The sequence below is a fragment of the Dama dama genome, chromosome 29 (genome assembly GCF_033118175.1).
Source record: "Dama dama isolate Ldn47 chromosome 29, ASM3311817v1, whole genome shotgun sequence".
NCBI classification, from domain to species: domain Eukaryota; kingdom Metazoa; phylum Chordata; class Mammalia; order Artiodactyla; family Cervidae; genus Dama; species Dama dama.
The window spans coordinates 10,285,001-10,310,043 of NC_083709.1; the positions used below are offsets into that span (position 1 = coordinate 10,285,001).

Below are 25,043 nucleotides of genomic sequence, written 5' to 3' on the forward strand. Positions count from 1 at the left end.
AACCCTCAGATTTTCCTCTTAAGGCCTTCAACTGACTTAAATGAGACTCCCATATTTTTGAGGGTACCATCCTTTACTTTGGCTTCCCTGGTGGCTGGCTTGTTGGTAAAAACTCTGCCTGCCAATGCAGGAGACATGGATTCAGTCCCTGGGTTGAGAAGAGCCCCTGGAGAAGGAAATCACAACCCATTCCAGTATTCTTACCTGGGAAGTCCCATGGACAGAGGAACCTGGCGGGTTATAGTCCATGGGGTCACAAATAGTTGGACTTGACTTAGCAACTAAACAACAAAAATACCCTTTAAAGCCAGTTAATTGTAGATGTTAGACCACTTCTACAAATTAGCTTCATGGCAACACCCACGCTAGTGTTTGACTAAATAACTGGGTACTATAGCCTAGCCAAACTGACACATAAAACTAACCACTAAAGTAGTTCTGGCTACACTTCGTTGGAAGTATAACCAGGCTGAGATGCTGTGGTCTGACTTAGTAGATTAAGTCAAGTTATTACTGCTGGATTTAACATGACCAGAGGGAGTGACTAATAATATTCTTTATGAAGAGAGTTGGTCTGATTGCCCAGTGTCCACCTTGAAACTTCCTGAAGTTTTCTTCTTTAGCTTATTTTATGCTTATTAAAAAACTAGATATCTTCGTCAGTGTTCCAAACTAACTAAAACTAAGTGGGCTGGATGTCCAGGATTGGTTTATAGCTGGGTCAATCAGTATGAAGAAAGTGCCTCTAACGCATGCTGCTTTATTCTTGTCTAGCTTTGACATCATAGCAAGAGGCTGAAAGTGGGGGAAAGTGGAAGACCCAGCAATCCATCCCAGGGCTTGGCCACACAGGGATTCACATGCAGTGCTTCTTCTCAGTCTAGACTGGATGGTTAAGTCTGATCAAGGACATGGTCATGTAGATCCTCTGCCTGAACACTCATACAGGGACATTTAATATTCAAGAGTTTATCTGATCCTAGGAATTACTGCTGAATTATCTTATCCTGCTGTTTAATGAATTAAATCATCAACCAGTGCATAGCACAAACACACAGAGAAATTTTTGACTGATGTCTCTAAGAATTAAAAAAATAAAAAACAAGATACCTTTAAAGTCCCCTTTTAGCTACTCTTCAGTATTACTAAGTACAAAAGTGTTTTTCATACACACACATACACAATAATCTTGCTTCCTTAATTTGGACAGGAAGTTGGATAAAAACTATCCTTTTAATTGTCTGTAAGCAAAATTGTAAAGCAACCTACTTGAGAGAGATGCTGCTGCTGCTGCTAAGTCGCTTCAGTCATGTCCGACTCTGGGTGACCCCATAGACAGCAGCTCACCAGGCTCCTCTGTCCATTGGATTTTCCAGGCAAGAGTACTGGAATGGGTTGCCATTGCCTTCTCCTTGAGAGAGATGATGTCATAAACTTTAAATATTGTTTTATAGCAGACTGGTAGTTTATACATTTATTGAAATGTGCTTAAGAGAATTCACAAGTAGGTAAAGTCTAGTACTTTGTGTGCTTCAGGACAGAGACACTAAAATGTTAGTAAGAAATACAGTGTGATAATTGATTTGAATTATGGTCCAGGTTAGTCTCAGGTCTTAGAGCCACCTCAGCCTGAGCTGAATCCTGCTTCTACTGCTTATGAGCCCTGAGCCTTAGGCTAGTTACTTACCCTAGTAGTGCCCTTCTCTTAGGGTAAGACGTTTGTGTGAAAGGCACAGAGCAGATTGGCATATAGAAGTACTGTTATTGTTTCTTGGGATCAATTTGAAGTAATGGCGCTGCTACTTCTAAGATTAAGGGAAAATCTGTGAAAACAGTGTGTTTCTTTATATTTTAATTAAAATTTTGTTTCAGTGAGTCTTCCCTGTATCTATCTCCTTTTCTCCCTCAGTCAAAAGGAAGCGTTTCGGCCCTTTCTCCCATGTAGGCCTCTCCCTGAGGTTTTGGGGTCTCTCGCCGTTCTTGGGCCTTCCTCACGCTCCTCAGCCTCCTTTCCTGGACGTCAGTGGGTCACGTTCGCCCTTTGTCCTGTAAGACTGACTGCTGTGCGCCCTGGGAAGGAAGCTGTGTGCTGTGTGGGGTCTCACGTGTCCTAGGTCTGAAAGGCGACTCTCGCTGTAATACTGTTTTTTATGTGAAAAAAATTTGCATTTGTCAGTTACATAAATAAAAACAATTCCATCAGTGTGAAAATTTCTCTTTGATCTCCTTTTAAAATATTAAAGAGATGAAAGTCATTATTAGTAAAATACTATATGAAAAATCAAAGTGAATGAATATAATTTTGGTGTAATCTATGTCTATATGTTGTACATCCTTGTGGCTTATAAAGAATGTCATAAGATGTGAACTTTTTCATGGAAAAATGAAAGTTTTCAGAAGCAGTTAAATGACTATATCTTATTTTTCATGGGTACCATTTTTCTCTCATACTGAGTTGCAGAGTTAATTAAAATACTTGAAGGAAAACAAAACAAATTTTTAGTTTTAAAACTTTTTAATGATATTGATACATTTATTTAGTCAAATATTTGTCAGCTACCTATGTTAAGGAAAGCTTATGCTTAATACTTTTATGATAGCTGTATAAAGTATAAAATTCATGTATTTTTGCTTCAAGTGAGTTGTAATTGCCATTCTTTGTATGTTTAAAAAGTTTATTAGATAATTGCATTTAAATCAACAATAAGCTTTAATTGCTATTTTCTCAAATTAGAGCCTGTTAAGGCCATGTCTACCATTATAGCAGAAAGAGAAGAACTAAAGACCCTTTTGGTAAAATGAAAGAGGAGAGTGAAAAACCTGGCTTAAAGCTCAACATTCAAAAAACTAAGATTATGGCATCTGGTCCCATTACTTCATGTAAAAGAAATGGGGGAACAATGGAAACCATGAGAGCTTTCTTTTCTTGGGCTCCAAAATCACTGCGGATGGTGACTGCAGCCATGAAATTAAAAGACTCTTGGGCCTTGAAAGAAAAGCTATGACTAACCTAGACAGCATATTAAAAAGCAGAGATGTCACTTTGGCAACAAAGGTCCATCTCATCAAAGCTATTGTTTTTCCTGTAGTCAGGTATGGATGTGAGAGTTGGACTATAAAGAAAGCTGAGTGCTGAAAAACTGATGCTTTTGAACTGTGGTGTTGGAGAAGACTCTTGAGAGTCCTTTGGACTGCAGGGAGGTCAAACCAGTCAATCCTAAAGGAAATCAGTCCTGAATTTTCATTGGAAGGACTGATGCTGAAGTTGAAACTCCAATACTTTGGTCACCTGATGCAAAGAACTGACCCATTGGAAAAGACCCTGAAAGACTGAAGGCAGCAATCAGGAGAAGGGGAGGACAGAGGATGAGAGGGTTGGATGGCATCACCGAATTGGTGGGCGTGAGTTTGAGCAGCCACTGTGAGTTGGTGGTAGATACAGAAGCCTAGTGTGCTGCAGTCCAGAGGGTCACAAGAGTCAGACACGACTGAGCAACTGAAGTGAACTGAAGGCCATGTTAGGATTCAGTTCAGTTCAGTTCAGTCACTGAGTCGTGTCTGACTATTTGCAACCCCATGAACTGCAGCATGCCAGGCCTCCCTGTCCATTACCGACTCCTGGAGTCCACGCAAACCCACGTCCATCTAGTCGGTGGTGCCATCCAACCATCTCATCTTTTGTTGTCCCCTTCTCCTCCTGCCCTCAACCTTGCCCAGCATCAGGGTCTTTTCAAATGAGTCAGCTCTTTGCATCAGGTGGCCAAAGTATTGGAGTTTCAGCTTCAGCATCAGTCCTTCCAATGAATACCCAGGACTGAGCTCCGTGAGGATGAACTGGTTGGATCTCCTTACAGTCCAAGGGACTCTCAAGAGTCTTCTCCAACACCACAGTTCAAAAGCATCAATTCTTTGCTGCTCAGCTTTCTTTATAGTCCATCTCTCACATCCATACATGACCACTGGAAAAACCACAGCCTTGACTAGGTGGAACTTTGTTGGCAAAGTAAAGTCTCTGCTTTTTAATATGCTGTCTAGGTTGGTCTAACTTTCCTTCCAAGGAGTAAGCGTCTTTTAATTTCATGGCTGCAGTCACCATCTGCAGTGATTTTGGAGCCCAGAAAAATAAAGTCAGCCATTGTTTCCACTGTCTCCCCATCTATTTCCCATGAAGTGATGGGACCAGATGCCATGATCTTAGTTTTCTGAATGTTGAGCTTTAAGCCAACTTTTTCACTCTCCTCTTTCACTTTCATCAAGAGGCTTTTTAGTTCCTCTTCACTTTCTGCCATAAGGGTGGTGTCATTGGCATATCTGAGGTTATTAATATTTCTCCCAGCAATCTTGATTCCAGCTTCTGCTTCTTCCAGCCCAGCGTTTCTCATGATGTACTCTGCATAGAAGTTAAATAAGCAGGGTGGCAATATATACAGCCTTGACGTACTCCCTTTCCTATTTGGAACCAGTCTGTTGGTCCATGTCCAGTTCTAACTGTTGCTTCCTGACCTGCATACAGGTTTCTCAAGAGGCAGGTCAGATGGTCTCGTATTCCCATCTCTTTCAGAATTTTCCACAGTTTATTGTGATCCACACAGTCAAAGGCTTTGGCATAGTCAATAAAGCAGAAATAGATGTTTTTCTGGAACTCTCTTGATTTTTAATGATCCAGCGGATGTTGGCAATTTGATCTCTGGTTCCTCTGCCTTTTCTAAAACCAGCCTGAACATCTGGAAGTTCACAGTTCACGTATTGCTGAAGCCTGGCTTGGAGAATTTTGAGCATTACTTTACTAGAGTGTGAGATGAGTGCAATTGTGCGGTAGTTTGAGCTTTCTTTGGGATTGCCTTTCTCTGGGATTGGAATGAAAACTGACCTTTTCCAGTCCTGTGGCCACTGCTGAGTTTTCCAAATTTGCTGGCATATTGAGTATAGCACTTTCACAGCATCATCTTTCAGGATTTGAAGTAGCTCAACTGGAATTCCATCACTTCCACTCGCTTTGTTCGTAGTGATGCTTTCTAAGGCCCACTTGACTTCACTTTCCAGGATGTCTGGCTCTAGGTGAGTGATCACACCACCCTGATTATCTGGGTTGTGAAGTTCTTTTTTGTACAGTTCTTCTGTGTATTCTTGCCACCTCTTCTTAATATCTTCTGCTTCTGTTAGGTCCATACCATCTCTGTCCTTTATCGAACCCATCTTTGCATGAAATGTTCCCTTGATATCTGTAATTTTCTTGGAGAGATCTCTAGTCTTTCCCATTCTGTTGTTTTCCTCTATTTCTTTGCATTGATCGCTGAGGAAGGCTTTCTTATCTCTCCTTACTATTCTTTGGAACTCTGCATTCAAATGGGAATATCTTTCTTTTTCTCCTTTGCTTTTCGCTTCTCTTCTTTTCACAGCTATTTGTGAGGCCTCCTCAGACAGTTATTTTTCTTTTTTGCATTTCTTTTCCATGGGGATGGTCTTGATTCCTGTGTCCTGTACAATGTCACGAACCTCCATCCATAGTTCATCAGACACTCCGTCTATCAGATCTAGTCCCTTAAATCTATTTCTCACTTCCACTCTATAGTCATAAGGATTACTGACCAGTTAACTATGCCACCTTAAAAATCTACTGGACTGGGAAGCTAACTTACAAAGCTGACATACTAATTCTTGGTCCACACTAGACTCCTGCACCCCATGTTTTATCCAGTAGTCACTGGACCCTGATAGCCTGGCTTAGTACATTCAGCCCTTGTTACTTCCAGATTTCATATTTGCAAAATCTGCCTACTCACTAAATTCATTTGCAACCTCTAAGTCAGTACAGTGCTTTCCTATTCATTCATGTATGGCATAAGGAGACAATCTGAGTTAGCCCAACTGCATGTTTCCAGCTGAGGTTGAACAAAGGACATTCTTTTTGTTTTGGGTCTCACAGTGTAAGCATGTCCATTTTGCAGTCCATTTAGTGCTATGTATCTTGCATTTTTGTTCCTTTTGTTGACCGTTTCTCCATTTAAAATGGCCTCAAGTGTAGTGCCAACTTGTTGTTAAGTGTTTCTAAGTGTAGGGGGGTGTTGATATCCATTATGGAGAAAATACTGTTAGATAAGCCTCATTCAGACATGAGTCATAGTGCTGATGGCTGAGACTTCAGTGTTAATAAATCAACAGTCTACATGTTAAACAAGTCATCTTTAAAGAGAAATATATATAAACCAAGGTTATATATTGATCAGTTAATTAAAATATGTGACCAGAGAATGGTAGGAATACAACCTTGTGTTTCCCCTACAACAGCAGTTCCAGATTCTCTTAATTCAGTGTTCCTGGAAAACTTACAGAACATAACCAGTGTAGATAATGAAAGCTAACTATATTTATGCTAAAAGCTAAGATTTTGATGTCACTTTAGTGGTTTTTTTTTTTTTGCCCATGCTTTGTGGCATGTGGTATCTTAGTTCCCAGACCAGGGATCAACCCTGTGCCCCCTGCATTTGGAGTCTGGTGTCTTAACCACTGGACCACCAGGGAAGTCCCAGTCTGGTTTTAATCTTTAAATATTTTCTCATTTTCAAACCGTGCTCTTCCTCTTTAGGACTGCTGCAGTACTTGCCTACTCAAGGTACAGATATCCCTCTCAATCTACTATTTTAATAATGTGGCATAATAGGATCTAGGACTGGATTGGGTGGTGAAGAAGTAATTCTGAAACAGAAGAAAGTCTTTGATTTTTGAGAAATACAAGCTTTCCAAAGAGGCAGGTATTTTATTAGATTGTATTTCAGCATCATAATAAATGTAGGTTCTCCCAGAGGATATTTTTAGTATCAATAGTCACTGAGAATTATTTTTAAAAAATAATTATTTAATGATCATTTAATGATTGAAAGATTGAGGTCAGGAGAAGGCGGCAACGGAGGATGAGATAGTTGGATGGCATCATCTTTTCAATGGACATGAGTTTGAGCAAACTCAGGGAGATGGTGTAAAACAGGGGAGCCTGGTGGACTGCAGTCCATGGTGTCACAGAGTCAGACATGACTGAGCAACTGAACAGCAATTGTCACTGAGCATCATTTTAAAATAATAATTGTTTAATGAATAGATTAAATTACAATTGAAATCTAGAATCTAGATAACAGTGTCTTTTTAAAAAAAAAAAACTGCATTATTTTAAATAAAACTTTAATTCTTGGCCTTCTCATGTCCTTTGTTTTAATGGCATGCATTCCATATCTTAACTGTATGAAATCTAAAATCAGAACTGCCCAAAAAATTTTCCAGGGTTCTTTGTGTTTAGATTTTGTTACTGTTTTTGTGGTGATTCTTATTTCTATTCTTTTGTCCTCTTAAATTTATTTCCATGGTTTTCTTGACCAGTTCTATACTACCCAAGAACTCAGGTGTTTGATATTTTTAGAGAATTTTAAAGCAATGTAAAATGTTTTCTTCTCTAAATTTATAAAACTGATGTTGCAAGTCGTGAATTTCAGCCCTGCTTCTGCAGTTGTTTAGCTCTTAGTTAAAGAGATCATTTAACTCTTTTGATGCAAAAACAGACCAAATGCTGGAAATCTAATGTGTCTTATAAATTGCAGGGTTTGATGCCTCGTTCATTCGCTCAGTCTTGTCCAACTCTTTGCAATCCCATGGACTGCAGCACTCCCGGCTTCTCTGGCCATCACCATCTCCCCGAGCTTCCTCAAACTTATGTCCGTTGAGTCAGTAATATCATCCAACCATCTAGTCCTCTGTCGTCCCCTTCTCCTCCTGCCTTCAATCTTTGCCAGTATCAGGGTCTTTTCTGATGAGTCAGCTCTTCCCATCAGGTGGCCATAGTATTGGAGCTTCAGCTTCAGTTCTTCCATTGAATATTCAGAATTGTTTTCCTTTAGGATTGATTGGGTTGATCTTCTTGCGGTCCAAGGGACTCTCAAGAGCCTTCTCCAACACCACAGTTCACAAGCATCAGTTCTTCAGCGCTCAGCCTTCCATTATGGTCCAACTCTCACATCCATACATGACTACTGGAAAAATCATAGCTTTGACTGTAAGGATCTTTGTTGGCAAAGTAATGTCTCTGCTTTTTAATATGCTGTCTAGTTTTGTTATAGCATTTCTTCCAAGGATACCTAGGCATAGATTAATATTTTATTTCAGAGGAGTCAAATGCTTTTCTTCTCCGCTTTCCTCCCCTCCACTGAGTCTTAGTCTGACCTCCCCTTGCTTCAGTTTACCCATCTCCTGGCCCATTGTCTCTGGGTTTACTAGTGGCTGATAGGGGATTAGAATCCTGTTCTTTCTCTTCTCAGCCTTAGAAACATGAGTTGATTTCCTCATAAAAGTTCTATTCAGCTTACCAAACCTCTTTGCAAGCCTTTATTATCAGACTGTGCGGTAGGTACCAAGGGTACAGAGATGAAAGGAAACCATTCCTCTGACTTTAATCTCAATTTCTAATCTAATAAAAAAGATAGACAAATAACAAGTAATTGTAATACAGTATTATAGTTACAATAGAAGAGATATGTGCCAGGGTGGGGACAGGAGTTATTTGTTTTGCACCCTTCAAAAACGAGCATTATTAATTATATTTGAGTAGCTAAGAAAATAGAGGCAGAGGTACTCCTGGCCCCGAGTTGAAAAGAATGACTAGTAGTTTACCAGAGCCAAGTGTGGAAGATGCCTACAGGCACAGCAAGGGCCTTGCAAATGCCCATTTGCACAAAGGAATGTAGTAGTATGTTCAGAAAACTAAGAAGCATTGCGTATTGCCAAAGCATAGGATGTGTGCTGCTGCTGCTGCTAAGTCGCTTCAGCCGTGTCCGACTCTGTGCGACCCCAAAGACGGCAGCCCACCAGGCTCTCCCGTCCCTGGGATTCTCTGGGCAAGAACACTGGAGTGGGTTGCCATTTCCGTCTCCAGGATGTGTGCTAGGTACTAGATTTTGGAGGGTTCTATCTGTATGCTGTGCTGAAGAATTTTTTTTTTTTAATATATTATGAAAATTCAGATATACAAAAGGAGAGAATAAGATAATAAACACCCATGTACTCATCACCTAGTTTCATTATTTATCAACATCTCCCTGCTCTTATCTATCTTGGGTTTCCACCATTCATTTTTAATTTTAGTATTTAAAACCAGAGTTCATACACTTGAAGAATTTCAATTCTGCACAGTTGAGATTTTAAACAAGGTATCAAAAAACTGAAGTCTGCAGCTCATCAAGGTTTCTCTTGGGGTTATGTGGAAGACAGATTGAAAAGAAGTAGAACCAGGGGCAGGGAACAGTTAGAAGATAATTTTATTTAAATCCAGGCAAGAAATGCTGAAATGCATCATAGCAAGGAATAGATGGAGAGAAGTCATTATAAGAGAATGGTCTGAAAAATCACCTTGGGGAGTGAAGGAATGATGGGGAAGCTTTGGACAGCTTCTTAGCCAAGATGGGAAGTGTAGGTGTTTGGTCAGGTTTATAGGGAACAGTGCTCATGTTAAATCTCCAAGTAGGAAAGCGCATTTGACTGTAGACACAGAACTCAGAAGAGAAATTGGAAAGCTGTTCATAATGTAGGTGATGGTGGCCATGCATATAGGCAGAGCATCTAAAGGGAGGACAGGGGCACCAACAGAATCTGAGAGGCAGGCCTGTGGCCTCAAGGGCCCTGACATCAAAAAGGAAATTGATATGGAAGTGGTCAGCCAGCAGAGTGACTGGCAAATTGTGAGGAAGTGATAAATGTGAGTTTTTTTACTTCCTTTGCTTATGTATGGTGGTGCTCTTGCTTCCCTTTAGCCTGCAACTTTTCATTATCTCTATCCTGAATTCATCAGACAAATAGAATCTACGTCTTTTATGGACATTTAGTATATGCACATTCATCCTGTTTATCCCTATTAGCTTACAAGTCCTTTGACGGCAGAAGGTATGTATTCATCTGAGTGTCTTCATTTCACCACTTTTTTAATTCAGAGCTTTGCATGTAACAGATAGGTTGTATGTATTTATAAAATGAATTAAGTTTCTGACTTCTTCCCATACCTTTGGTGTGTGTTCACATTAAGGGCCAGCTGTGAGTATATATATTTCATATCACCTCACTTTTCCAGTTTCACCCAGAAAACAAGCTTTTATCCTTTTCTTCCCTTTCAAATAGCATGCTTACAAATTGTTAGAATTTTTTTAAAAAAACAGATTGTATTTATCGTTACAAATTATTCTGTTTCAGAGCCACTAAAATGAATTAGAGCATTTAGAAATTCATTTAGAAAATGAAAATTATAAGTAATTTGGGGATCACATTATAAATTTGACCCTTGCTTCTGCTTTCTTCTCCAGGGTCTGCTCTCTTTTTTGAGTGCCCCACTCATAGGCGCACTGTCTGATGTGTGGGGAAGGAAGCCCTTTCTTCTTGGCACTGTCTTCTTCACCTGCTTCCCAATTCCACTGATGAGAATCAGTCCATGGTGAGTGACTGGGCCCTCCATCATGACTGTCTGTTTGCGGTCACATATGGACAATACGTTTGCAGAGCACTTTTCAACCTTTGCAGAGCAATTGTACCTGTATTTTCATTTGAACTCTTTGCTAATTCTGAAAACTAGTATGCAGTTGCCATCATGCCCATTTTATAAATGAGGACATGAAATTCAGTCTAAGATAGTTACTTAGGTGAAGAAATAGAAATAAAAGATGTCTCTAAGGGCAGTTGTTTTTGTCATGAGGTCAGTTACATATGATTGGGTCCTGGGAGGGGGCAGACAGTCTCTGTACTCACTCAGTTGTGGCTCATTTGACTTTGCAGATGTGTTGTTTTTGTCAGCTCATGCAGCGATCCCCAAGCTTTTTGGCACCAGGGACCAGTTTCACGGAAGACAATTTTTTCCACAGACAAGGAGGGGTGGGTGTGTGTTTCCGGTTGTAATGTGAGCAGTGGGGAGCCATGGGGAACAGTAGGTGAGGCTTCTCTTGCTCACCTCTCACTGGGTGGCCCGGTTCCTAACAGGCCACAGTCCGCTGCCTGGGGGTGAGGACCCCTATTCTAGGGCACTGCCATGAACATAGTTTGCATTAAAAGTCAAGAGTCCAACTTTTCCTGATGGTCCAGTTGGAGTTCTGTCTGGCAGTGCACGGGAAATTAGTTCCATCCCTGGCCCAGGAAGATTCCACATGCCCCTGGGCAAGCAGGCCTGTGTGCCACAACTACTGAAGCCTGCGTGCCCTAGAGCTGCTGCCCCGGAACAAGCCACCGCAGTGAGAAGCCCACCCACCACAGCTGGAGAGTAGCCCCCACTCACCACAACTCGTGAAAGCCTGCATCCAGCAACAAAGACCCAGTGCAGACAAAAATAAATTAATTTTTTAAAAGGGGGCAGGAGTCACTTTAGTGTGTACTGTATTATGACCAGTAGTCTATTCTAAATCATAATGTGAATTTTAATTTGATCTTATTTTTTCATGATAAATGGGGAGAGAATAATTAGCATGTAATAACCAAGGTTATTTAGTTAATAAAAATATGTTGAAATTTGTACCTGAGCTGTAACTTAGTTTTTCTGGAGCCCAAAGAATGATATTTTGGCCAGAATTCCTGTTGCTGAGATGCTATTCCTATGTGACTAACACAGTTTAGAATGAAAGGGTCTTTTGTGTTTCAGTCATTTAGGGTTTAAATGGAATTGACAGATTTGGGGGATACTCAATGTGAATACTCTCATTTGGTTATCTGATAGGAATTTTATGTCAACATTTGTCAGGTTCTAAATGTGTTGGGCACCTGTAATGAACCATTGTGGTTCCTACCAGATAAATTTTTATAAAATACTTTTTGGTATTGAATTTTTCTGTTCAAGAACAAGTCATGCTTTTCTGATGCATTAGGTTTTTTGTATTTTCAATGTCCTCTCAATATCTTACGATTGTTTTCTTTATAATCTTAAAATGATTTTATCTCTTCTCTCCAGTTTTCATGCTGCTGCTTCTGTTGCTTGTATTGACTAATGCATAAAATAAAAATCTTTTATTATTGTTAAATAAAAGTGATGATTATGGACCTATCTTCCTCATGTATATGAAGGAAATTTTATGTTTCATCCTTGAGTATCAAACTAGCTTTTGGATTAAAAAATACTAGTTCCTATTTTGTTTAGAGATTTTCCTTTTTAAAATCAAGGGAATATCAAGTTTTGATGCCATTAGTATCAGTGGAGATGATTTGAATTTTCTCCTTAAATCTATTACCATGATTAATTATATTAATAGATTTCTAATATTGAAACATCATTACATCCTAGAATTAAAACACTTCTTTTTGTTCTGTGCAATTCTGTTGGCTAATATTTTAACTAGATTTTTGTTAAGTGTCTATTTTATATGGTAGAAATTTTTTTGTCTTATTAATTTTTAAAATGCTTCCTGCTTTTGTGTATATGTATTTTTCTCAGCTAAAACTTCAGAAATTTAGAAAGGTTTCATTTCTGTTCTGGCTGCCATTAAAACTAACTTTACTGCATATTCCTACTTTTTCATTTTTTGTTAACTGTATGTACTGACACCCCTTGAGCAATGACAATATTGGTATGTTTCTACTTCCTCTCCATCTTGATTATAATTTTATTTGCTGTCCTTTATATCTTTAAATATACATGTATTTTTACAATTTATATTTTGGTTTATAGCCTTTACATGATATCTTTGGTTTTGATTATAAAAGTGTGTATATACTACTTCTCTTATAATGCTTAAAATAATCTTTTTATAGGTGGTATTTTGCAATGATTTCCATATCTGGAGTCTTCTCAGTCACGTTCTCTGTGATATTTGCCTATGTAGCTGATGTCACTCAGGAACATGAGCGAAGTACTGCTTATGGATGGGTAAGATAATAGATTATGTTTTTTAACCAGAGAAATAATAAACACTCTACTAAAAATTTACTAGAAAGTGAGATTTTATTAAAATAGTGTTAATTATGTAAAGAAAATCCAAAACAGTTGAAATAAAAAAGGAGACTTGTGAGAAACTAAAAATAGCAAGATAGAAATTGCTACTGATTTATCCTTTGGTTTTAGTGTTGGAAGATTGGCAGGATATGTGAGTTGTCACTTGCAAAGTTTTTTTTAAATTTGGTTTGATTTGTTTCTTGTTAGCTGATCTCTTGAGGAACCATAAACAGTAAACAGTTGCTATAATCATAGATCTCTGTGCACCTAATTAGAATTGGAGAGGTGACAGAACCTCAGTTATGTTAATTCATTGTCACTGTATTGCAGGTTGTGTGACTCAGACACTTATTTGAAATGTAGCACTACGGAAAAAGGGCTACATTCATTCAGGAAATAATTGTTGAGTCAATAACAAAAGTTATAGGAGACCTTTTTGGGGTAATTGAATATTAGAAAGTCACTTATAATTTTCTTAGGCAAGATATTGGCGTTGCGATTCTGTAGGAGAAGAAAGACCTATAAAAGATGGCAATCTGAAGCCATTTAGGTCAGAGTATCACAACTCTGAGAATTACTTAAGTGGTTCAAGGGGGAAAAGTGACAGGTGAGCATTTGTGGGCATGTGTTCATTGTGTGAACCTCTTGGGGTATGTGGGTATGAACAGGGAAAGTTTTCCCTTCTTCCTTTTTAGGTTCTTTGAGTTAAGGGAGTGAAAGTCGCTCAGTTATGTCCAACTCTTTGTGACCCCATGGACTATACAGTCCATTGAATTCTCCAGGCCAGAATACTGGAGTGGGGTAACCTTTCCCTTTTCCAGGGATCTTCCCAAACCCAGGGATCAAACCCAGTTCTCCCACATTGCAAGCGAATTCTTTACCAGCTGAGCCACAAGGGAAGAGTGAGCAAAATAATTAAATTGACATAAAGTTGGGGAGAACCTGGAGAAGAAAATGGCAGCCCACTCCAGTATTATTACCTGGGGAATCCTGAGGAGCATGGTGGGCTACAGTCAATGGGGTTGCAAGAGTGAGACACGACTTAGCAACTAAAACCAAAGACAGATTAATAGGAGAAAAACAAATTTAATTTCATATGTGTGGGAGTCTGACAAAGATGTGAGAGACTCAAGAACTGTCAGTGGTTGAGGCTTATATACCATCCTGAGCTAAGGAGAAAGACTATAGAGGTCTGGGACTTCAAAGGGAAGGAAGATAATTCACAGGAAGACGAGGAGAGAAAATCAAATGTTTGCCATTACATGTAGATAAGTCTTTCTAATATAAAAAGTTATCTTTAGTACTTACTATCTTTATCATAGTATTATCTTTCTAATATAAAAAGTTACCTTTAGTATTTAGTATCTAATGTAAAAAGTTATCTTTAGTATTTACCAGTATTTCTTGGCATAGGCCTCCTTTCTAAGTTCTTTTAGGTCATTATCAGTTAAGTTCAGTCACTCAGTCGTGTCTGACTCTTAGACGCTATGGACTGCAGTAGGCTATTCTGGGAAAGGTAAAAAGCTTTGCCTGAGTCTCCTGGGTCATAATTGCCTTCTGCTTGAAACAATCCACATGCCAAAGTGGCACATTTTGGGGTAGCTTATTTTGCTCCCCTTTAGTGTACATTTTGTTCTTTCAACTCTCCTGTGTTTGAAATGTTTATAGTAAGAAGATGGAAGAAGAAAGATAACCTGACTGGATTGTTGAATGGTTGGAGAGGGACTGAATGCCAAAAACTCAGGTTACTTCTCTCCTGGGTCTTATTCTTTCTGTTAAATTCCACTTCCTGGAAGACAGTAAGCAGTCATTCAGTGTTGACTGAGTGAATAATTGTATGGATCAGTGATGGACATATATGCCAGTTACTGTTGTTCCACAAAACACAACAGTCATTTTTAGTTTGTTGACTTTAGACATCAGTAGTTTAAAAATTTCTCCAAGCCCTCTAGCTACTTCTTGCTTCTCCTTCCTTCCTTCTTCCCTCCTCCCCTGAATGTTTCTCATGTCATGTCCTAAAACAGGGGCATCTCCTGAGTGCTGTGGAGGAGGACAGAGGGAGAAACAGATAGGAATGCTTCAAAGAAGGCAGGATGTTCAAGGTGGGCTTTTGAGGGTTGGTCAGCAGAGTTGAGGGGTGCCAGAAGCCTCATTTATTGCACTTGTGAAGCTTTTCTCAACATTGCTGGAAACACTCATTCCTTTTCAGTTTTATTAGATTTTTGTTCTTTTGCCTTCATCAGAAAAATCCCTCACAAAGCTATTGTGCTAAGCCATAGTATTTAAGGAAGGATTTCAGAGACAGAGAGTTATGGAACCAAAGTGATCATGACTTAGTTTCCCTATCTCTAGCTCAGTTCTTCATCTATAAAATGCCAGTTATAATAATGCCTGTTCATAGGTATGTTGAGAGAAGTTAGTTAGAGGAGCGCCCTGCTGAAGTATGTCCTCCAGGCCATAAGGCTGCCTGGACTGGATCATAGGACTCAGGGTTTGGCCAATGAGTAACCTTTACATTTAACTCTATGTGTTAGATGTTGAGATGACAAACCTGAAAAAAGAAAAAGGAAAAAAGCTTGCTAGCTACCTTACAGATACAGAATAGAATTATGATGAAAAAATTAAAAATGTCTTTTTGACAAATAATGAGATATTTGTATGCTCTATGATCTTTACTTCTTTACACTTGGAATGCTATATAATTAAGTGCAGGAGCTCTGTTTTCTTATTTTTCTAGCACATATAAATACTCAATAATTGTTGAACCAGGGAATTCCTATTCCTCAAATTGGAATTCTATGTACTTCCTTTTTTTTCCCCAAAAATTTTTTTAACTTTTGGCTTTTATAATTTTGGTATAATACTAATTTCCAATACATTGTATTTTTACAGTCACTTGGGGGTATGGATGAAGGAAGAATATCATTGGTTACCCAGGAGTCATAATTTCAGTCATAGTTAATGATTTCTGTAGTTCCTATTAAAATCCATTAGAAGTTTAGATGACCAGCTTGTAAATGTGCTTTTTACACTCAGTCTGGTTGTAATTTGGAGGCTGTCCACTTAAGCTTCTGAACATTCAGACTACATTTCACAATAGAGAGAGCCTTCTACATGCTTATAGGGAAGCAGTGTGAAGAAGTGTCACATGGATTCAAGTTCTAAGTGTGATCAGTTGACTCAGTGGTCTTTGGTTTTAGGACGTTGGGGGTGACAGTATGACAGAAACTCCTAGCCCAGGGATTTCTCTAATTAAAAAGCTTTTGAGATCTCCCTCAATAAATCTTTTTGGATTTTTGTTGTTGTTGTTATATAACTTTTTCTAAGACTGCCAGGGATTTCCACCCCTAGTTAGTGCTAATGAAGTGGTAAAACAGTGCACAGTTTTGGAAGATGAAATCAAGCCTGGTTTCTGAGTAATTTGTTGATTTTGTTATCAACCCTGCAAAAACTTTTTTTGTTCCTTTCTCTCTATATCCCTGTTTCCTAATTACAGAAGATTAAAATATGTATGATTTATTTGTGGGGAAGGTTTTACAATTTTTATTTCTAAATAAATCATTTTTTTATTCGTGTAGCTTTCTAGAGGTAACTTTAGAAGTTACCTCTAGAAAGCTACAAGAATTGGAAAGTTATTCAAATTAGTTAATAACTTGTGAGCAAATTCTTAAAAGAAAATTACTTTTCATTCTTAAAAGTTGTGTGCAATACAATTCTTTCGTCTTTTTAAAGTTAGAGAAGGGTGGTTTTAGATATGCACCTGTGGGTCCCTGGTTGGAAACAGGAATGTAAGTGTGCACCTGCTGGAGATGCAACCCTGGGTGAGAGTGTTCTTTCTCCATAGGTCTCAGCCACTTTTGCAGCCAGTCTGGTCAGCAGCCCAGCCATTGGAGCGTACCTTTCTGCCAGTTATGGAGACAGCCTTGTTGTGCTAGTAGCCACAGTGGTAGCTCTTCTAGACATCTGCTTCATCTTATTGGCTGTTCCGGAATCTTTGCCAGAGAAAATGAGACCTCTCTCCTGGGGAGCCCGGATTTCTTGGAAACAAGCAGACCCTTTTGCGGTAAATAAAAGCATGAAGACACTTTCCTAAATATCTTTCTAAACCATGCAAATAAATGTGCATTTCTGCAGATTCATGCATCCTAGCAGTTGCTGGTTTATTTTTTTCTCTAGTAAAAATAGAAAAAATATAATTGCAAATAAGGGACAGATGTGAACTGTACACCAAAGAATATATAAAACTGATAATTCTTAAGAGTCGGACACAGCTGAGTGACTGAACTGAAGTATACAGTTACCATGAGAGACAAGAGATGCACCTTTTGGTCTACTCAGACATCCTGTGTAGAAAAGGGTGTAAGGATTTTGGACAAAGGTATAATATTGAAAAAGTTGTCACTAGTCAGAGAATCTTGCCACTGACCCCATGCCTGGAGCACATGTATTTTTCTGCCAATTGTGTGGGCAAATTTATTATTAACATTTTAAAGAATAAATTTATGTGTAATGAAAACCCTGTAATGTTTGTGGCTTTAAAGGAGTTGTATTATGAGCGAAAAGAGATGAGATTTTCTTAAAAGGTTCTGGAGCAGTGTGTTTTTTAAAATTTTTCAGTCTTTTCATAGTATGTTTAGGGTCTGTTTCAGTATGTGAACCAGTATTATTAACAAAGATGAGCAAAAAAAATTTTTATAAAGAAAAGGCTGTAATATTTGAAATATGTACCTCTGAAATTAGGACTTGTAATGTCCTTAGAGAGGTGGTAATAGATTTAATGTTAAGGCTCACTTCCTTTTTTAATCCATTCATCTTTTATCCACCTTAAGAAATCAAAAAACAGTGAAGCTGATATCCCAGAATATCAGTGACATCAGTATCTATTTGCTTTTTATGTTTCTGTTTCTGCTTATTTCTAGTCACTGAAGAAAGTTGGAAAAGATTCTACCATTTTATTAATCTGCATCACTGTTTTTCTTTCATACCTTCCTGAAGCTGGACAGTATTCAAGTTTTTTTCTCTATCTCAGGCAGGTGAGTAAGGAATGCCAGAAAATCAGAGATTGGGACCTGTCTTGAAGTGTTTTATGGAAAAACCCTGGGTAGCTCAGCTGGTAAGAATCCACCTGCTATGCAGGAGACCTTGGTTCAATTCCTGGGTTGGGAAGATCCCCTGAGGAGGGCATGGAAACCCACTCCAGTTTTCATGCCTAGAGAATTCCCATGGACAGAGGAGCCTGGTGGACTACAGTCCATGGAGTCACAAAGAGTCAGACATGACTGAGCAGCTAAGCACACAGCGCTGTAAGAGGAAAAAATGTGTTAACTTACTTCTAGTTGTAAATGTAGTTGCTGACATATAATTAGTAGTCAGGAGACCTCTAGTACAATAATTTTTTAAAATAAAATGTTTACTGTGGGAAGAATTTCCTTGAGAATTATGAGAATTACACAGAAAGAATTAGTAGAAACAGAATTTATTAAATCTTTGATAATACTCATTAAATTTCAGAGAGGTAAAATTTATTTCAGAAGTACCGTGACCCCTGGGTCTGATCACATCCAGTTTGCTTAGCCATCTACAGTAGGCCACTGTAGGGACTTTACTGGCAGTCCAGTGGTTAAGATTCCATGCTTCCAGTGCAGATGATGTAGGTTCGATCCCTGGTTGGGGAAGTAAGATCCCACATGTTGCAAACCACCCCCTCCTTCCCCCAACACACACACTCCCCACTAAAAACAAAAAAACACCACTGTGGACTTCAAGGTAGGTCACAAATAATGACCAAAGTAATTTTTTCTGTCTTCTGATTTTTCTCCCTTTAAAAGTTTATGCTTCATACTTTCCCCCAAAGGGGAATTGACTTAAGGCAATTAAAAAACGTTTACTTTTCCAACTGCTGTTTCAGGTCTCTGGGATTGCTGAGATCTGAACTGCCTTTCATTGCAATCCTGCCTTGGTCTTTCACTGATTTCACTGGAAGTCTTTCTCCTAATGGTTTACTCCACTTTGTCAGAGCAAGCCTCCCCCTAAGACAAATTCCTCTATTTTTAGAGATATTTCAAATAAAATTTGTTAAGTTTGCCACTCATAGTTTTCCTGAGAGTATGAGACTATAATATTTTATCTGGTAGCACATTTAAATAAAGCTTTTTTTTCAAGCAGTTCTTTTTTTGTTTTACTCATTTATGGTTGGAGGATGCTGGAGATTTAGAGGGAAAAATAGTAAGATACTGTGTTTAATGTGTGTGTGTGTGTGTGTGTGTGTGTGCGCGCGCACACATGCTCAGTCAGTCAGTTGTGTCCAGCTCTTTGTGGCCCCACGGACTATAACCTGCCAGGCTCTCTGCCATGGAATTTTCCAGGCAAGAATACTGGAGTGGGGTTTTCCCTAACTCCAGGGAATCTTCCTGACCCAAGGATCAAACCCATGTCTCTTGCATCTCCCACCCTGGCAGGTGGATTATTTACTATTAGCGCCCCCTGGGAAGCCCAGATGTTAAATGTAGAAAATTACATATGCATCATTAAATGTACATTTAATGTGGGAAATAATGTAGGAAAAATAGGAAAGCCCAAGGAAGAAAGTAAAAAAAAGTCAACTTTCTTCACATGTATAGTTAACAATAGTGAATATTTTCTTCTCCATCCATTTTTCCTATACGTATGCTTATATCACTGTCAACAACAACAGTTAAAACGAATCAGAATAATTGTTATTCTGTATTTATGCTCACTTTTTAAAACTCACATATAATTAGCATACACATATATTTTTAGTTTAAATTGTGTTTACTTATAAATCATCTATAAGAAACTTCTATCCAATATATATTTAAAACTTTATTCAATAATAAAAAGACATATAACTCAACTAAAAAAGTAGGCAAAAGATTTTGAATACATACTTCTTCAAGGAAAATATACAGGTGGCCAATAAGCACATGAGAGGATGGCTGACATCATTACCCATCAAGGAAATGAAACACACCTGCTAAGAAAGCTGTAATAAAAAAACAAAACGACAACCTAAGGTATGGAGAAATGGCAACCCTCACACATGCTGGTGGGAATGTAAAAGGGGGTAGCTACAGTGGAAAAGAGCCTGGTGGTTCCTCAAAGTGGCCAACATAGGGTTCCCAGCAAATCTATTTCTAGGTATATAGCCAAGAGAATTGAAAACGCATATCTGTACAAAAACTCTTAACACAAATTATTATTCACACAGCCAAAAAAGTAGAAGCAAAGTAGAAACAGCTTATCTGCCTATTAACTGATGAAATGGATCAACAAACATGGTACATCTGTACAATGCAATGTACAGATTTTCTTTGGCAATAAAAAGCGATGAAGTGCTGATGCATGCTACAACATTGGTGAACTCTGAAAATGTTATGCCAAGTGAAAGAAGACAGAACCGTATATAGTACGATTCCCTTTGTAGGAGATGCTCTGAATAAATAAATACAGAGAGGCAGGAAGTGGATTACTGACTGGGTGGTGGGGTGAGTGTGGGAATGGGATTCCTAATGGGGTGCCATGTTCCTTTGAAGAGTGGTGAGATCTTCTGAAGTTGACCATGGTAATAATCGCCCAACTCGGTATCAATACTGTACTGTGCTTAGTTGCGCAGTCATGCCCAGCTCTTTGGTACCCCATGGACTGTAGCCCACTGGTCTCCTCTGTCCATGGGGATTGTCCAGGCAAGAATACTGGGGTGGGTTGCTGTGCCCTCCTCCAGGGGATCTTCCCAACCCAGGGATCGAACCCAGGTCTCCCACACTGCAGACGGATTCTTTACCATATGAGCCCCCAGGGAAACCCATGTCAGTACTAAAACCATTGAATTGAATTGTGCACTTGTAATGGGTGGATTGTATGGTATTTTTAATTCTACCTCAGTAAAGCTGTTTTAGAAATATATTTATTGGGGGAATGAGGGGGGATGGGCTAGGTTTTTGGGGTTAGTGGACACAAACGTTTACATATAGAATGAATGGACAACAAAGTCCTACTGTATAGCACAGTGTACACAGCACACTGTATGTTCAGTGTCCTGGGAAAAGAATATAAGAAGGAATGTATAGCATGTATAACTGAGGCACTTTGCTATATAGCACAGATTAACACAGCACTGTAAGTCAACTGTACTTCAATTAAAAAATACATATATTGGCTTCCCTGGTGGCTCAACAGTAAGGACTCTGCAGTACAGGAGACGTGGGTTCCATCCTGAGTTGGGAGGATCCCCTAGGGAGGGAAATGGCAACCAACTCTAGTATTCTTGTCTGACAAGTCCCATGGACAGAGGAGCCTGGTGGGCTGCATACAGTCCATGGGGTCGCAAAAGTCAACATGACTTAGCAACTGAACCACCACCACCATAGATTCCAATTTTTTTTTTTTTTTTTTTTTTTAGATTCCAATTTTTTTAATTGCGTTCAGTTGGAGAGTAATAGAATAGTGTTAATGCCAGCAGCACTGGTTTGGGAACCAGAAGTTCTGGCTCTCTTTCATTAGCTAATTGTGTGCTTTGAAGCAGGATAATCATTTATGAAGTGTGAAGATTATTTATAATAGTTTTTAAAGTTTTTTTCTGGATTTTGTAGTTTCAATAGATGGCAAACTAACTTTAAAAACTTGATGTTTAAAAGTTAAATGTTTCAGGCATTTCATAGCTACTCTTAAGATTAAGAGGCTTAGAAATCATTGCTAGCTAACTTTGGCTGCTCATTGGAATAACCATGGGAGCTTTTTAAAACATACCTGTGTCTGGGCCCAGAGAGTCTGATTTAATTGATATCAAGTGAGTTCCAGCATCTCTTTTCTCCCTTCTCCCTTTCTCTGTTGCCCACATGATTTTAATGTGCAGCCAAAGTTGAGAGCCACTTAACTTTCCAAGTGAACATATTCTATGTTGACAGCATCAAAAATCAAATTTTTCTTTTCTTCATTTTTTTCCCTAGCAGTGGATAATGTTACATAGCTCTTGGTGGATTGTAGGGGGAAAGCATATGAAAACAGTAGGGAGACCTGTAATAGAAATATTGTGCTAGTAGCTAATCTTAGTTATCTTAAGTTGTGCCTGCTTGCAGTGATTTCTCATGACAGATGTAGCTATAAATTATTGGTTAAGTAGGTTTAGCTTTCAGCACTGCCTAAATTTCCATTGTCAAGGTTTCATGAACTTTCCTCAACTATTTTATTCTATAGCTTTAATGGAACATAACATTTCTTATTATTTATATAATGTCTATATTGCAAAATGTGTTCATTTTCACAGGTCATAGGATTTGGATCTGTTAAAATTGCAGCTTTCATAGCTATGGTAGGAATTCTGTCTATTGTGGCTCAGGTAAGTGTTATTTTACCCATCCACCCCACTTTTTTTTTTTTTTTTTAACATTTTTAATCTGAAATAACTATAGATTCACAGGAAGCTGCAAAGAAATGTTCATGAAGATCTCTTGCACCCCTACATCAGTTCCACTCCTTCCCTGCCATGGTAGCATGTTATATAGTTATGAACAGTATCATACCCACTGTATCCACTGATGTGGATACAGATCATAGAATTATTCTCTTTTTAATAAAATCTGGAGGTTGTGATTTAGGAGGAATTTAATATACATTTTTTAAAAATTAACTTTTTAATTGAAGGATAATTGCTTTACAGAATTTTATTGTTTTCTGTCAAACATCAACTTGAATCAGCCATATGTATACATATGTTCCCTTCCTCTTAAACCTCACTCCCATCTCCCTCCCCATCCCACCCCTCTAGTTGATGCAGAGACCCTGTTTGATTTCCCTGAGACATACAGCAAATTCCCATTGGCTATCTATGTTACATATGGTAATGTAAGTTTCCATGTTACTCTCTCCCTACATCTCACCCTCTACAGCCCTCTCCCCATGTCCATAAGTCTATTCTCTATGTCTGTTTCTTCTTTGCTGCCCTCTAAATAAATTCTTTGGTACCATCTTTCTAGATTCTGTTGATGTGCGTTAGTGTACAATATTTATCTTTCTCATTCTGACTTACCTCACTCTGTATAATAGGCTCTAGGTTCATCCATCTCATTACAGCTGACTCAAATACATTCCTTTATATGGCTGAGTAATATTTCATTATGTATATGTACCATAACTTCTTTATCCATTCCTTTGTCAATGAACATCTAGGTTGTTTCCATGTTCTTCTAACTATTGTAAATAGTGCTGCAGTGAACATTGGAGTACATGGGGTTTTTTTTTCAGTTTTGGTTTCCTCAAGGTATATACCCAAGAGTGGGATTGCTGAATCACATGGTGGTTTTAGTCCTAGTTTTTTCTTCCTACTGTTCTCCATCATGGCTATGTCATTTTCCATTAACATCAACAGTGCAAGAGGGTTCCCTTTTCTCCACACCCTCTCCAGCATTTATTGTTAGACTTTTTGATGATGACCATTCTGACCTGTGTGAGGTGATATCTCATTGTAGTTTTGATTTGCATTTTTCTAAAAATGAGTGATACTGAGAATCTTTTAATATGTTTATTAACCATCGGTGTGTCTTCTTTGGAGAAATGTCTGTTTAGGTCTTTTCCCTACATTTTGATTGGATTGTTTGTTTTCTGGTATTGAGTTGTATGAGCTGCTTGTATATTTTGGGAATTAATCTTTTGTCAGTTGTTTCATTTGCTATTATTTTCTCACATTCTGAAGTTCGTCTTTTCACCTTGCTTATAGTTTCCTTTCCTGTACAAAAGCTTTTAAGTTTAACCAGGTCCCACTTGTTTACTTTTGTTTTTATTTCCATTACTCTAGGAGGTGGAGCATAGAGGATCTTGCTTTGACTTATGTTCTCGAGTGTTCTGCCTATGTTTTCCTCTAAGAGTTTTATAGTTTATGGTGTTACATTTAGGTCTTTAATCCATTTAGTGTTTATCTTTTTGTATGGTGTTAGTTCAGTCCAGTTCAGTTCAGTCACTCAGTCGTGTCCGACTCTTTGTGACCCCATGAACTGCGACACGCCAGGCCTCCCTGTCCATCACCAACTCCTGAAGTCTACCCAAACCCATGTCCATTGAGTTGGTGATGCCATCCAACCATCTCATCCTCTGTCGTCCCCTTCTTCTGCCATCAGTCTTTCCGCATCAGGGTCCTTTCAAATGAGTCAGCTCTTCACATCAGGTGGCCAAAGTATTGGAGTCTCAGCTTCAGCATCAGTCCTTCCAATGAATATCCAGGACTGATCACCTTTAGGATGGACTGGTTGGATCTCCTTGCAGTCCAAGGGACTCTCAAGAGTCTTCTCCAACACCACACTTCAAAAGCATCAATTCTTCAGTGCTCAGCTTTCTTTCTAGTCCAACTCTCACATCCATACATGACCACTGGAAAAACCATAGCCTTGACTAGATGGACCAATGTTGGCAAAGTAATGTCTCTGCTTTTTAATATGCTGTCTAGGTTGGTCATGACTTTCCTTCCAAGGAGTTAAGCGTCTTTTAATTTCATGGCTGCAATCACCATCTGCAGTGATTTTGGATCCCAAAAAAATAGAGTCAGACACCATTTCCCCATCTATTTGCCTTGAAGTGATGGGACCCGATGCCATTAGGAAGTGTTCTAATTTCATTCTTTTGCATATAGCTGTCCAGTTTTCCCAGCACTACTTATTGAAGAGGCTGTTTTTGCCTCATTGTATGTTCTTGCATCCTTTGTCAAAAATAAAGTACCCACAGATGCATGGGTTTATTTCTGGGCTTTCTATCTTCTTCCATTGGTCTGTCTTTCTGTTTTGGTGCCAATACCATACTGTCTTGATGACTGTAGCTTTGTAGTATAATCTGAAGTTAGGAATGTGGATTCCTCTAGCTCCATTTTTCTTTCTTAAGACTGCTTTAGCTATTCGGGGTCTTTTGTGTTTCCACATGAATTGTGAAATTTTCTGTTCTAGTTCTGTTAAAAATACCATTGGTAATTTGATAGGGATCACATTGAATCTGTATATTGCATTTGGTAGTATAGTCATTTTCACAATATTGATTTGGCTTATCTAGGAACATAGACTATCTCTCCATCTGTTTATGTCATCTTTGATTTCTTTAATCCGTGTCT

At 38.6% G+C, this 25,043-nt stretch overlaps 1 protein-coding gene across 4 annotated transcripts in view; it reads left to right on the plus strand.

Annotated features, from left to right (window-relative positions):
* Positions 1 to 25,043, plus strand: part of MFSD14B (major facilitator superfamily domain containing 14B) — a 121,670-nt gene that overhangs the window by 79,262 nt on the left and 17,365 nt on the right. For all 4 annotated transcript variants that reach the window (XM_061132599.1, XM_061132601.1, XM_061132602.1 and 1 more), the window contains 5 exons: positions 10,335 to 10,462; positions 12,757 to 12,871; positions 16,782 to 17,000; positions 17,857 to 17,970; positions 22,221 to 22,292. In XM_061132599.1, coding sequence (XP_060988582.1) covers positions 10,335 to 10,462; positions 12,757 to 12,871; positions 16,782 to 17,000; positions 17,857 to 17,970; positions 22,221 to 22,292 — 648 coding nt within the window. The remainder of the gene's footprint in view (positions 1 to 10,334; positions 10,463 to 12,756; positions 12,872 to 16,781; positions 17,001 to 17,856; positions 17,971 to 22,220; positions 22,293 to 25,043) is intronic.